The 12,222-nt window shown below is 39.5% G+C and overlaps 2 protein-coding genes across 7 annotated transcripts in view; one reads left to right on the top strand and one right to left on the bottom strand.

Annotated features, from left to right (window-relative positions):
* The window catches only part of synrg (synergin, gamma), a 45,549-nt gene extending 40,325 nt beyond the window's left edge, over positions 1–5,224 (top strand). For all 6 annotated transcript variants that reach the window (XM_044031293.1, XM_044031292.1, XM_044031290.1 and 3 more), the window contains one exon: positions 3,805–5,224. In XM_044031293.1, the coding sequence (XP_043887228.1) occupies positions 3,805–3,936 (132 nt within the window). In that variant the 3' untranslated portion in view covers positions 3,937–5,224. The remainder of the gene's footprint in view (positions 1–3,804) is intronic.
* A 1,611-nt stretch (positions 5,225–6,835) lies between these two features.
* Positions 6,836–9,664, bottom strand: dusp14 (dual specificity phosphatase 14). The gene has a single exon (XM_044031348.1). The coding sequence runs from the start codon at positions 9,562–9,564 to the stop codon at positions 8,929–8,931; it is 636 nt and encodes a 211-aa protein (XP_043887283.1). The 5' UTR covers positions 9,565–9,664; the 3' UTR covers positions 6,836–8,928.
* Positions 9,665–12,222: the final 2,558 nt, after the last annotated feature.

Here is a 12,222-nt window from a genome sequence, read left to right as displayed (position 1 = left end):
GCTGCTTCTTCCTCCTCTTCTACTGTGGCTGTGATTTTCATTTTAACCCGTCTTTTAATTAGGTTTTTGGCAGAGCCTCAGTGGTAAGAACGCGAGTGGAGAATAGAAAAAAAACCTCAGGATAATGACGTGAAAAAAACAAAAACTGCTTTGGCTTCAGCTCACACCACTGATTGTTGCTTTGTCCTTTTAGTGAAGAGGCACTGATTTGTTTTCAAGCAAAGAAGAGCAAATGTGTCGACATGCGTTCAGTGGCAATTTCTGCCAAACGGAAATGATTTTACCTAAATGTGACGCACTGGACCTTTAACTGTGCCTGGACACGGACGCATTATCTGATCGACTCCACAGTGAAAACATGAATACACTCACCCCTGCGTCAGAGGGTTAATCACGTGTAGGGATGAGCTGATACCGATGTCTCAAACAATTATATCCAACACATATATATATATAATTATATTAATTGTTTACTAAATGAATCGTCGACTATTTTCATAATCAGTTAATAAATCTCTTGTTTTTTTCAAAAATTAAAACAAACTTTGATTTTTCAGCTTTGTAAATGTTGAATATTTTCTGGGTTCTTTGCTTCGTATAACAATAATAAATCAGAAAAATAGGCTTTGTGTTCTTATTCTGTCTCAAAAATTAAAATAATGTTGTTTTGCTCTTGAAAAAGATCAACTTTTACGCTATAGGGCTGAAACAGTTAATTAAAATTAATTGTCAACAATTTGTAACCGACCAAAACTCACAGATCCAGCCGCAAAATAAGAGCAATACAACAACTCACTTACAAATACAACCAGAAATGTTGTCTTACCTTTGTTGTTGAGCAAAACAAGCTGTTTTCACCGGAACAAAACCGCTTCTAACGGAGAACTAGACTTCCCAGCATGCTTTGAGGCCTCTTCCTGGTCTGATTGGTCATTCCAAACGGCCATTAGCTTGTTTTGATTGGAGAAAGGTGAATGTCCGTCAAACTACGTCATACGCATTTACGTCCTTCTGACATGCTACGTGCATTCGGATACCGCAGCCTGATCCTATTGGCTTTGATGATTGAAACGAGCTGTCAATCACCCAGATTTGCCAAAGCTAGCCTTTATTTTTTTAATTCAAAACAATTTTTTATTAGACCAATAGTGACATGTAAATAAAATTAAATGGGTTTAATCATTTTGTACCCATAGTTATCTTAAATGACATAGATAGTGTTATAGAGTCGCCGAGGCATCTCTTCACTAAAACCTCTGTAATTATACTCTGCTTCACTTCAGCATCATCAGACGTTGCACAGCTAATGTCCACATGTTGATGACTTCCATGAGTTTTTAAGCTCCTAATTAATTTTTTCAAGGTGATATTGATTTTAAAATTTTAAAATATTTCATTTATTGTGGGTCCCATCTACATTTACTCTGGCACAGTGGTATCTACAGTGAAACCCATCTCACAAGTGTTATCTTTATTTTGAGACCAAGATAATTCACATAGAGCTGGTAATTGCAGAGATATACTCTATTTAGTTTGGGCATTTCATTTTCAAACAGGGACCTCGAAAAGAGAGTCAGGGAAGATGCCAAATGATGACTCCATTCGTCGATTATGAATAAGTAGTTAGTTGCACCTTTTTGCCGAGTAATTTCAAGCTATTTCAAAAATATAAGAATTACAGATATCGATACCGATACCAATATTGCAACCAGTATTTTCCAGTATCAGTCGGATATGGCTACTTTATTTTCAGCTAAAATGCTGTTGCTGATCTTTGTTTACATTTGTAAAGTTTGTGCTTAGTCATGCATTTGTTTATATATACTGTATATATATCTATATAGGATTTTCAGATTGTATTGGATTTTATCGTATTTTTAATCGAAATATAATGTATTTATATATTTGATAATTAATGTGACCGTTATCAATGCAACAGCCTTTAGTCCTTGCAGGTACTTTATATCTGTGTCTTATGTCACCGTACATATATATGTATATATATATATATATGTATATATATATATATATGTATATATATATATATATATATATACATATATATATTTAAATGTGTATATATGTATATATACATATATACATATATGTGTGTGTGTGTGTGTTGTGATAGTGTTTTTATTCTGTTATATTCTGTTTTCCTGTGGAGTCTGTCTCCTGTCGTGTGTGGGAGGCTATGATTCACCGCTCATGACTCACTCTCTCGCTCTCTGGCTTCAGCTCCACGTTTTCACCAGGGATGAAAAACTCTTAAACTGCACATCACGCACATTAGCATCTCCTGACTGCACACACACACACACACACACAGCGCTACAGCGAGGCACAAACTCGACCACTGAGAGTCCAGAGAGTTTTCAGCACAGGAGGAGAATCGTTAACCCTCTCATGATACCCTCTTAGATAACTTTGACGCCGGTGAATCTCGCCTGTGATAGGACGCTCCTGTGTAACTCGCCAACATGTGATTTTTTTTATTTTTTATGTGCCACAAGGGGGAGCTGCATCCTCCTCATCGTGATCTTATTAAATTAATGAAATTTCCTGAAGAAATCTGTATCCTACCTGCGATGTTTCTCATCACTGTGAGTGCAGACGGAAGGCTAACAGGCTAACACCCGTTTATGTTTAAGAATCAAAAAGTAGTCAAAGATAGGCAAATATATCATGAATCGCAATTATTTTAGTCAGGATAATCGTGACGGGAACGTTAATGGTGCGTTCCATTTGTAGTAATTTTCGGACGTTTTTATTACCTTTTGTGCACAAGACATGCCATGTATTGGTATCGCTAACGATGGCTAGCCTGAGATACGTCTGCGTTTATGACTTTTCCCCTGAACTCTGGGAATGCGATGTCACTCCCGGGTTCCGACCTCCAGTTGTCAGTGTAAATGGAACACGACCGGCTCTTTTCCAGCCAATTTGTGTCAAAATGGCTGCCAATTAACAGGTGTGTGGTGTGGGAGGAAGTTTTCCTGACTCCTCCCCCTACTATTTGTGTCCATGTGACCTTATGGATCTCTTAATGTTGATGTTAACATTTCTGCGACATACAGTACATCAAGGAGAGTGAGAGCAAAAATTTGCTCCGGTTTGACTGCAAGAAGACAACGTGACATGAAAACTAAAGAATCTTACTATTGAACGTAATTTTAACTAAAATGTACTTATTTTCAACTTTCATTCGAACGTCATTCCTTTTGCAAAGCAGTTGAGTCGCCCCCTGGTGGCGGCCAACTGCCACCTCCCCTTTACTCCCTCGGCGTCACTTTTCAAACTGGATAACTACATAGGTAGTTTATGACAGTGGTTCTCAAACAGTGTCAAGACCTACAAATGGCTCACTGGAGATTTATTTTGGGTCCCCAAAATCAAACTTTTATCAGAATTTTAATTTTGATTCATGTGTAAATGTTTTTTTTATATAACATCTAGACACATTATGTAATTCATGTATCAAACATCTCTGGGAAATCATTTATTTACCAGTTAAAAATGTCATTAGGTACATTACAGATATAGCGGTAAATTAGTGGCTACGTTAACCACATTTGCTCTCGCCATGATTTATCTTCAAAAAGTGGGTCCTTGTATAAGAAATATTGGGAAATACTGGTCAATGGTGTCACCATCTGCTGGTCTACAACCAGATCACAAACTATGAAGTGATTAAAATTTGTACATGCTGGTGTAAAAATGTCAGATCAGATATTTTTACAAAAATAAGTTTTGTGCACACATTGACTTTGGATTCTAATGTTTCACCCGTTCGCCTTTTGACAGGCGTTCAACTCGGAGACGGACAACTTCAAGCTGCTCTACGGGGGACATCAGTATCACGCCAGCTGTGCTAATTTCTGGATTAACTGTGTGGAGCCCAAACCCCCGGGTCTCATACTGCCTGACCTGCTCTGAGCTGCTGCTGCTGCTACCATGGCAACAAGACACTGGGCTTATCATGATCAGATGTGTGCAGCACTTTTGGACAGAAATCAAAAAAAGGAGGAAACGGAACTTTAAAAAAAAGTGGAAAACTGGATCCCCTTTGTATTTATTTGTCTTTAATTATGAAAATCCACAGACTCTGGGAGGCAGTGACATCTGAAGGAGAAACGAAAACACGGAGCCACAGTTTTAAAGTTCTGAGATCAATATCTCTTAATCAAAACTCGTTTTCATCATGAAGGCAGGGACCATCTACAAATTACAACTCAAAACAGATCCTTGAAATGCCGCACAAAAATAAAAAGTAGTTGATATTCAGCTAAATGAATCCCTGGTTTGTTGAATATGATCAACACACACACAACTAAACCCTCATGTTTGCTGTATCTACTGCCCCCTGTGGTCAACTAGGCTTTCTTGAGGTCTTCGCAGACTATATGGGACAAAAAGTGCAGATAATTAAAAATAAAATGACGCGATCCGACGCTGCGTCAAACGGTTGGTCTTCAACAACGCTCAGAAAATGGCTCAGGAAAAAAATAACAGTCGCAGTTTTGTTATCGATGTCGTCACACGTTCGAAAAAATATTCGGTGTGCATTAAGTCCTCAAAGTCCACACTCTGCCGTCCCAGAATCCTCCCCCTCGTTCTACAAACTTCGGAGCTGCCTCTTCATCATGTACGATGTTTGACATTGGAGGGGGAGCATAAATATTATATTTATTGTGTTATTGTTACCCTTTTTGAGAAAAAATATATGTTTTTGCGTGAATGTTGCATAAAAAACTCACACAGGTCAGCTGTGATCGTTAAAACTAAAGAATCATCTTATTTCAGTGGCTGGTATTAAAATTTTTGACTTGTGCAGTATAGTTAAAAAAACACTGGAGGGCGACTTGTCAGAGAACATTTTTTTCTTTTGCTCTTGCACTCTTTATTTCCAGCTAGTTGTATCACGAGCTTTTTATCGTACTTGAATTAAACATTTTTTTTCCCTCCCTGTGACCTTTGACCCTCACTGCTGAGCTGGAAGTCAGGCATCCTCCATTGTCCGTGCGACTTGTGCTTTAACTGCGTCTGAATGTTTTGCACTGTCGGCTCGTTTAATTTGCATTTGTGTTTTTCTGATTTTTTTTTTCTGCAAAGTCTGGAAGAATTGTGACTGTGATTCTGCTGCAGCACTTTTGTTTTGTTTGTTTACGACGGTTTTCTGCCGTCGACTGAATGTCGTGTAAATAAAGAAATACTTATGTGTTAAGGGTTTAACCGTTATTATTATGGGACTTACTAGACTGCAAGTGTTGTCGTTTACAAGGTTTCTTGAATGCATCTTTAACTAAACACAAACAAACACTTTTTTCTTTCTTTTTTGTCTATGAAAGTGAAAGTGTTTTGGGTTTTTTTTCTTCTGTTTTATTAGATTTTTTTTTGGCTCAGCCGGGTTACCTCGGTGGTCATAAGAGGGTTAACTGATCTACGGTTCGGCATTGTTGGCTTTGATTCTTGTGTCAGACGACACGCTCCTGACTCTTCCAGTGACGACACTCTCTGACCGATCAGTGGCCAGCAGTCCATTCAAGTGTAGTTCTTTTTGCAACCAGCAGAGTTGCCCCTTGGTGGCTAACTGCTACTTCCAGGCTTCGCTTTTCAAATTAAAAGGCTACATCCAATATTAAAAACAGTCTGTGGTGAAAATATCAGCAGGAATATTTAAAAACAAGACAAAAAAGATAATAAAAATTATATTAAAAGACACAATGATTTTTCAAAAATTTTAATTTCACCATCTCATGAAAGAATTTCTCAGAATACAGACAAAAACCTTTTCTCCACTAAACTTTTTTTTTTTTTTAAACATTGTAACATCACTCAGAAGGTCCAGTGTGTAAGATTTAGTGACATCTAATGGTGAGACTGCAGATTGCAACAAACAGGAGTTGTGCGCTTTTTTTTTTTTTTCTCAAGTGTGTCAGAGAACTACGGTGGCCTGACAAAATGGCCACCTCTGTAGAAAAGGTTTTTTTATTATTATTATTCTTAGGCCACGAAGACCAGACAATTTTAGTTTGAAAGCAATTTTACATCCATGCTAACATATTAGCAGGTAGTTTATTCATTTAAAACTCCTCCTAAACTTTACAGACTGGACCTTTAAATCTATTAGGGCAGAAAAGCGTTGAAAAAGTCGACTCTGCTGCGTCGTGATGTCACGCGATGCGTTCACTGTCCATGACAGTGCGGGAAATTCATCTGAAACTTCTTGTTTGTTAGTTTTTCCAACACAATTTTAGAAATTTAAAGGCGTTTTTTTTTTTTCACACAAACGATGTACAGAGACTGTACGGTAATTATTGACGAGTGCTTTTTCACGCGCAGCAGAGTGAAAAGTTTCAATGAACCGGGAAAGAACTTTCTGGAACCCACAGACAAACAAAGAGGCAAACGGAGTGGGGTAGATAGATTCTCTCAAGAGCTACCACTTCCCTTCACTTTTTTTTATTATTATTATTATTATTATCTTTTTTTTTTATTTTTTAAATACGTCACTACATACACATAGTGTGGTCACAGGACGGAACAGTCGACCCTGTGTTACACAGGAGCTTCCCCTAAGCCTCCGCCTTAAAAAAGGCAGATATAATCCATTGGAATTATTTGTCTGTATATGTTGTTTTTCCTGTACATTTTTTTTCTTAAATGCTACCATGAAGTCAGAGCATGCTGCTGCTCTTACACCAAAAGATTAAACCAGAACCACAAGACCACCACACGACACCACGTCAGGAAAAAGACTTCAGTTACGTGACTGTCTGAGCCGCGGTGACTCCGCCTCGTCCTCCACTGGAACCAGGGATGGGTATCGTTGGGATTTTTTTTTTCAATACTGATACTGCTTATCAATACCGATACATATCAATACTTGTCTATAAAGTGGTGCTAAGGATACGCGACTTCCTAGTTCACCACCAGAGGACTTTTTTTACGATAAACTTCAGCTACACATGAATCTTTGCTAGCTTTTACCCCATTTAATCGCAATTTATTTTTTTACATGTACATGCCACTTAATTTCTGTTAAATTTTGTGAAAAGAGAGCCCAACCTTTACTTACAATAATTCTTTTACGTAAATATGTCACTTTATTTGTGCTATATTTAGCAAAGAGAGCCCAAACTTTAAAAAAAGACTAAAATTTATCCACTGCATTTCTGTTAGCAGCAGCAGAAATGTTAGCCTTACTAAAGTAATTAAAACATGATTAGTGTTTTTTTACTACATTTTTGCTTATACATTGCATTACCTTTCGTTTATCTGCTACACATTAGTTAGCAGCAGCAGAAACCTTAGCTGTGCTAAGCTTGTAAAACTTGTTGCACTGACTCATGCTATTAGACTTTTGTATTTTTTTCATTTGCGCTAAATTTAGCAAAGACAGCCCAAACTTTCTGACGCTTATCTGCTACACTTCTGTTAGCAGCAGCAGCAGAAATCTAAAGTTTGTTGCCCTGCCTGATGTTATTAAACTTTTACATTCCAAAGTGTTTTTCGTGGGGTTGCCACTGTTCACTTAATTTGTGCTAAATTTAAAAAGAGAGACAAAACTTCTCTAACATTTATCCACTGCATTTCTGTTAGCGGCAGCAGAAATATTCGCTTTGCTAAAGAAGTAAAACATGATTGTGTTTTTTGTGGGTTGCTAGTGTTTAATTTTAACTACCTTTCTACATATACGACAAAACATTTGCACTAAAATTTAGCAAACTTTTTAACACTTATCTGATACACTTCCAGCAGCAGAAATGTTAGCTTTGCTAAGAAGTAAAACATGATTAGTAAGTGTTTTTTGTGGTGTTGCTAGTGTTAACTTGTGACTACCTTTTTACATTTAAGTCAATACATTTGTGCTAACATTTTGCAAAAAGAGCCCAAACATTCTAACATTTATCTGCTACACTTCTGTTAGCAGCAGCAGAAAAGTTAACTGTGCTAAACTAGTAAAACTTATAGCACTGACCTTTGAATTTTTATGTTTTTTTTCGTGTTGTTGCTACAATTTTACATATACGTAGCATAATTTATGCAAAGACAGCCCAAACCTTTTAATGCTTGTCTGCTACTCTTCTATTAGCGGCAGTAGAAATATTAGTTTTGTATTATTGGTTTGTAGCGTTTCGTGAGTTGCTAGTTTATTTGCAACAACATGTTTTACTTAATTTGCGCTAAATTTAGCAAAGAGAGACAAAAATTTACAGTGCTTTTTGGCTGCAGAGAGAACAGTTCTTTTAGCAGCAGCAGAAATTATAGCTTTGTTAAAGCTGTAAAACTAGTTTTTGTTTGTTTTGTGTGGTTGCTCGTGTTTACTAGCAACAATATTTTTAACATACAAGTCAATGCATTTGTGCTAAATTTAGAAAAGACAATATGAACCAGAAAACAGCACAACATCACACATAGTGCTTGATGCTAGCAAATACTAGCAACATGTGTTAGAATTTTCCCATTTCCAGCTGTTCTAAGGTAAAATTAGAATAAATGTAGGATAAATATTGATAGCGGAATTATTTGTTCGGACACCTATTGATACTTTGGTACTGACCAATGAGCAACTGGTACCAATTTAGTACCGGCTCTCAATACCCATCCCTAACTGGAACCAGATCATCAGACCAGAACATCAGACCAGAACAGACAGCACCAACTTTCACTCTCTGAGTGTTTCATCTTGTTTTGACATGAGCTGTTGATCCTTTGGTCCAAAGGATTCTGTGGTTTTTCTCCCACTCAAAGGCAAAATGGAGGCGACTGACTGGATGAACAGCAGCGCCGTCAACAACCAACATTTGGTTCTATTCCCTTTGTCCACATACACCGACATTCGTTAAATAAGCTTCTCACAGATCTACACTCACACGTGTCCCATGTCACCTGTCCAGAACAGGCCTAAACCCCCACAGCCGCCTCTCACAGGCCCCAGTATGGAGCCAGGTTCCTGCGGTCCTTCTCGTACACGTCGGGTATGACCCCGTATGGCGTCTGCACCATCTTCACAGAGTTCCTACCAAACAGCTTCCTCTCATAATCGATGAGCTGCCGCCAGAAGCCACCGTTGGGCCTGATGACGGGTCGCCGGGCTTTGACCCAGGCGTGAGCCTCTGCCAGAGACACACGGTGATACTTCATGAGGTAGGCCAGGCACAGGGAGGCTGAGCGGCTCACGCCCGCCGCGCAGTGCACCAGCACTGCCCCTCGCTTGCGTCCCACGCTGTGGATCTTATCCGCCACGCTGTCGAAGTACAAGGAGATGGGAGAGTGTGGCATATCCGCCAACGGAACCTTGACGTACTCCATGTGAGGCCAGTTGAAGTTTGGCAGCTCGATGGTGGCGTTGACCACACAGGTGATGCCTTTGGACAACAGCAGGCTGCGGTTTGACGCCACATTCCCTCTGCTGAGGAAGAGGTTAGGTGTGATCTGCGCAATGCCGCCCAACAGGCTGCCGTTCTCGGGCAGAAGCCTCGGCACGGTGGTGGGCACCATGGAGCTACGGTGGTGGTGGTGATGGTGGTGATGGAAGAATCCTTGGCTGCGGGAACCCATCGAGGAATCAATTGGGCTTCAAGACGGATGGTGACGAGAAAAAAAATCAATCAATCAGGAGCTGAGAGTCATCGTCGTGAGGAGGGAGCAGTCGTGCAGTTCCTGTAACACACAAACACATTTCACTTTTTAGTGGAGATGAATCTGTCAATCTGATAAACACACAAACAACTCCTCAAGGATGAGTCGCACTTTACAAACACTACTGTTTGAAAATGACTCAGAAACAAGGTCTTGAAATTCTTTGTTAAAGCTGTTACCCGAGCGACACGGGGAACCAACGTTTCAGAGGTCCTGATACGCTAGTCTTCCCTCATCGTGTATACAGTTAATACTCAACTTTGGGAAAACAATGATACCATTAAACCCTGCTAGATGTCATTTAACAACAACTATGGGGGAAAGAAGAAAAAGTTCTGTTCCTGTGTGCTCTCATTTATCAGCCGCCAACAATGCTGTCCTGAATTCTCGTTCCAGAGGGATCAACACTCGCACAATGGCAGACTGTGTCTCTCAGGTGACCCCGACGACCCTCTTTCACACTGTGACGCAGGTGAAACGGGACAAACTCAGTCCCAGAGTCCAGGAGTGAACGACCTCCATTGTTTAATGTTACAACTCTCAAACCTTCAGAGGCTGATTATCTGGATTTTCTACCAGTTAGAGGAAGAATAAACCTCTTGGATTAATGTTTAAACGTCTCCAAGCACATCCAGTTGCCAGTAGAGCTCTGGACGTCACAAGACTCCATTTGTTTCCTTCGCCATGACTTCTGGTCTGAGCAGTGCCATGTGAAGATGTGTTCTTACTGAGCTCCTCGCCAACACTATTTATAAATATAGAAGCAGCTATTTAATGTAAAGACCTTGAGTCACTTGAGACACTCATAATTGAATCCATGATGTTGCACCAAGCTGAAAACCCCTGAAAAGCGCCGGACAAAAGGGTCAACTCCAAGGCTAGCCCAGAGGCTAACTCCGCAACCGACTGGGGACCCAGACATGAGGACGTCCTAGCAATCGCCGAGTTGAGGACTGAATTACTCTCCAAAGCGGAGGCACAATCCACTGAAATTCGGAATCAGGTTGACCAGCTAAGAGCAGAAATTAAACTAGCCAACGATAATGTTTACGCTGCCATGTTGGCAGGAAAAGCAGGGCTCCAGATGAACTTCTTCCACTTGGTGCACAGTGGCCCCCCCAACTGAAAATGTTAGGGGCACACACGATAAATCAACATGCTAACCAAACACTCACATTTCTACTAATTTCCACTGTATTCCTAATAAATACTTTGGTAATAGATGCAGAAATTGTGCAAATGTGCTATTGTTGCTAGGTTCTTGCTCTTTTAGAGGAGTCCCAGGAAAAAAATATTATTATTTTGGTTTATTATTTTGGCTGACCACACATAATTAATATGCATCTTCCACATAGAGGCTCTCCAATTGTGTTTGACGCCGGAATGGAAACGTTAAAGTTAGACCCACAGTGACACAGAAGTGACACATCATGGTAGCGTAGTTTGATGTCAAAATGCGTAGAGATTGGCAGGTCTGTGTAGGTGCTGTTGCAATGGGGCAACGCAAATACTCAAGGGTAGAGACACATGACGCAGGGCACACAACATCACTGACACGCATGTGCAACTGGATGTAAAATTCAGTCGTACATTCCCAATTTTGGTCGCAGTCTGGAACCGTGAAAAGCTTGACCTGGTTGATTCAATGCACAGAATAAATTGCTCTGTGTGACGACTTTATGACTCAGGTTTTGGTGTTGAAGTCCAGATCTTGTCGATGTTGTTACCGGCATTTCTTTTAAATCAATACCCAGCTCTGCTACAGACAGATATTAATAGTGCTGAATATGTGAGACAGAGAAGGTTCAGTTCGGTTGTGTGTCTGCGTCTCTACGCCAAGTCCCGTGACACCGCACCCAACAGTATCGCTGTGTTTGCTTGTTTCCACTCTTCCAGACTTCAGAAGCAGAAGCTGAGACTCAGCTTCTGTCCTAGAGAAAGTGAATCTGCAGACTCAAGTCAGACTGATGACAACATGAATCAGCAGGTTATTTATACTTGAGGCTGGACAGAGAGCAGAGGAAGAGGAAGAGGAAGAATCCTGCAGAAACAAAAACCTCTGCAGCTCAGTCGATGAAATTATAAATAAAGACAAAACACTGAAGTGAAGTGATTTAAAGATGCACTATGTAACATTTATGGATTAAAATACATTAAAACGCAGAGACTCTAAAATAAGACAAAACATTTAACGTAACATTATTATAACACAGTAAAAAAAAGTAAAATAAAAGCCAACACACAACACAATCATTTTTAGAATCGAGTAATCTGTCGATTATTATCTCGATTAATCAAGTTTTCTTTTGTCCATTAAATGTTGAAAAATGCCAGTCTGTGTACCAAACTTGGAAATCACGTTCAGAGATTAGGAAATGTTCACATTCAGAGATTAGAAAACTTTGGCATTCAGAGATTAGAAAATATTCACATTCCTACACAATGGAAAGGTTAACATTCTCTATGTAAATGAAAACAGAAGTATTTAAGAGGATGTGGTTAAAATGGATTGGGTGCATCAAGACACTGAGTTTTTGCTATTGCAAAAAATGGAGTTGTCGATAGTGAGAGAAAAGC

Source organism: Solea senegalensis, linkage group LG8, assembly GCF_019176455.1.
Source record: "Solea senegalensis isolate Sse05_10M linkage group LG8, IFAPA_SoseM_1, whole genome shotgun sequence".
Lineage (NCBI taxonomy): Eukaryota > Metazoa > Chordata > Actinopteri > Pleuronectiformes > Soleidae > Solea > Solea senegalensis.
Note: the sequence above shows the minus strand (reverse complement) of the source record. Positions and strands in the feature narration are given on the sequence as shown.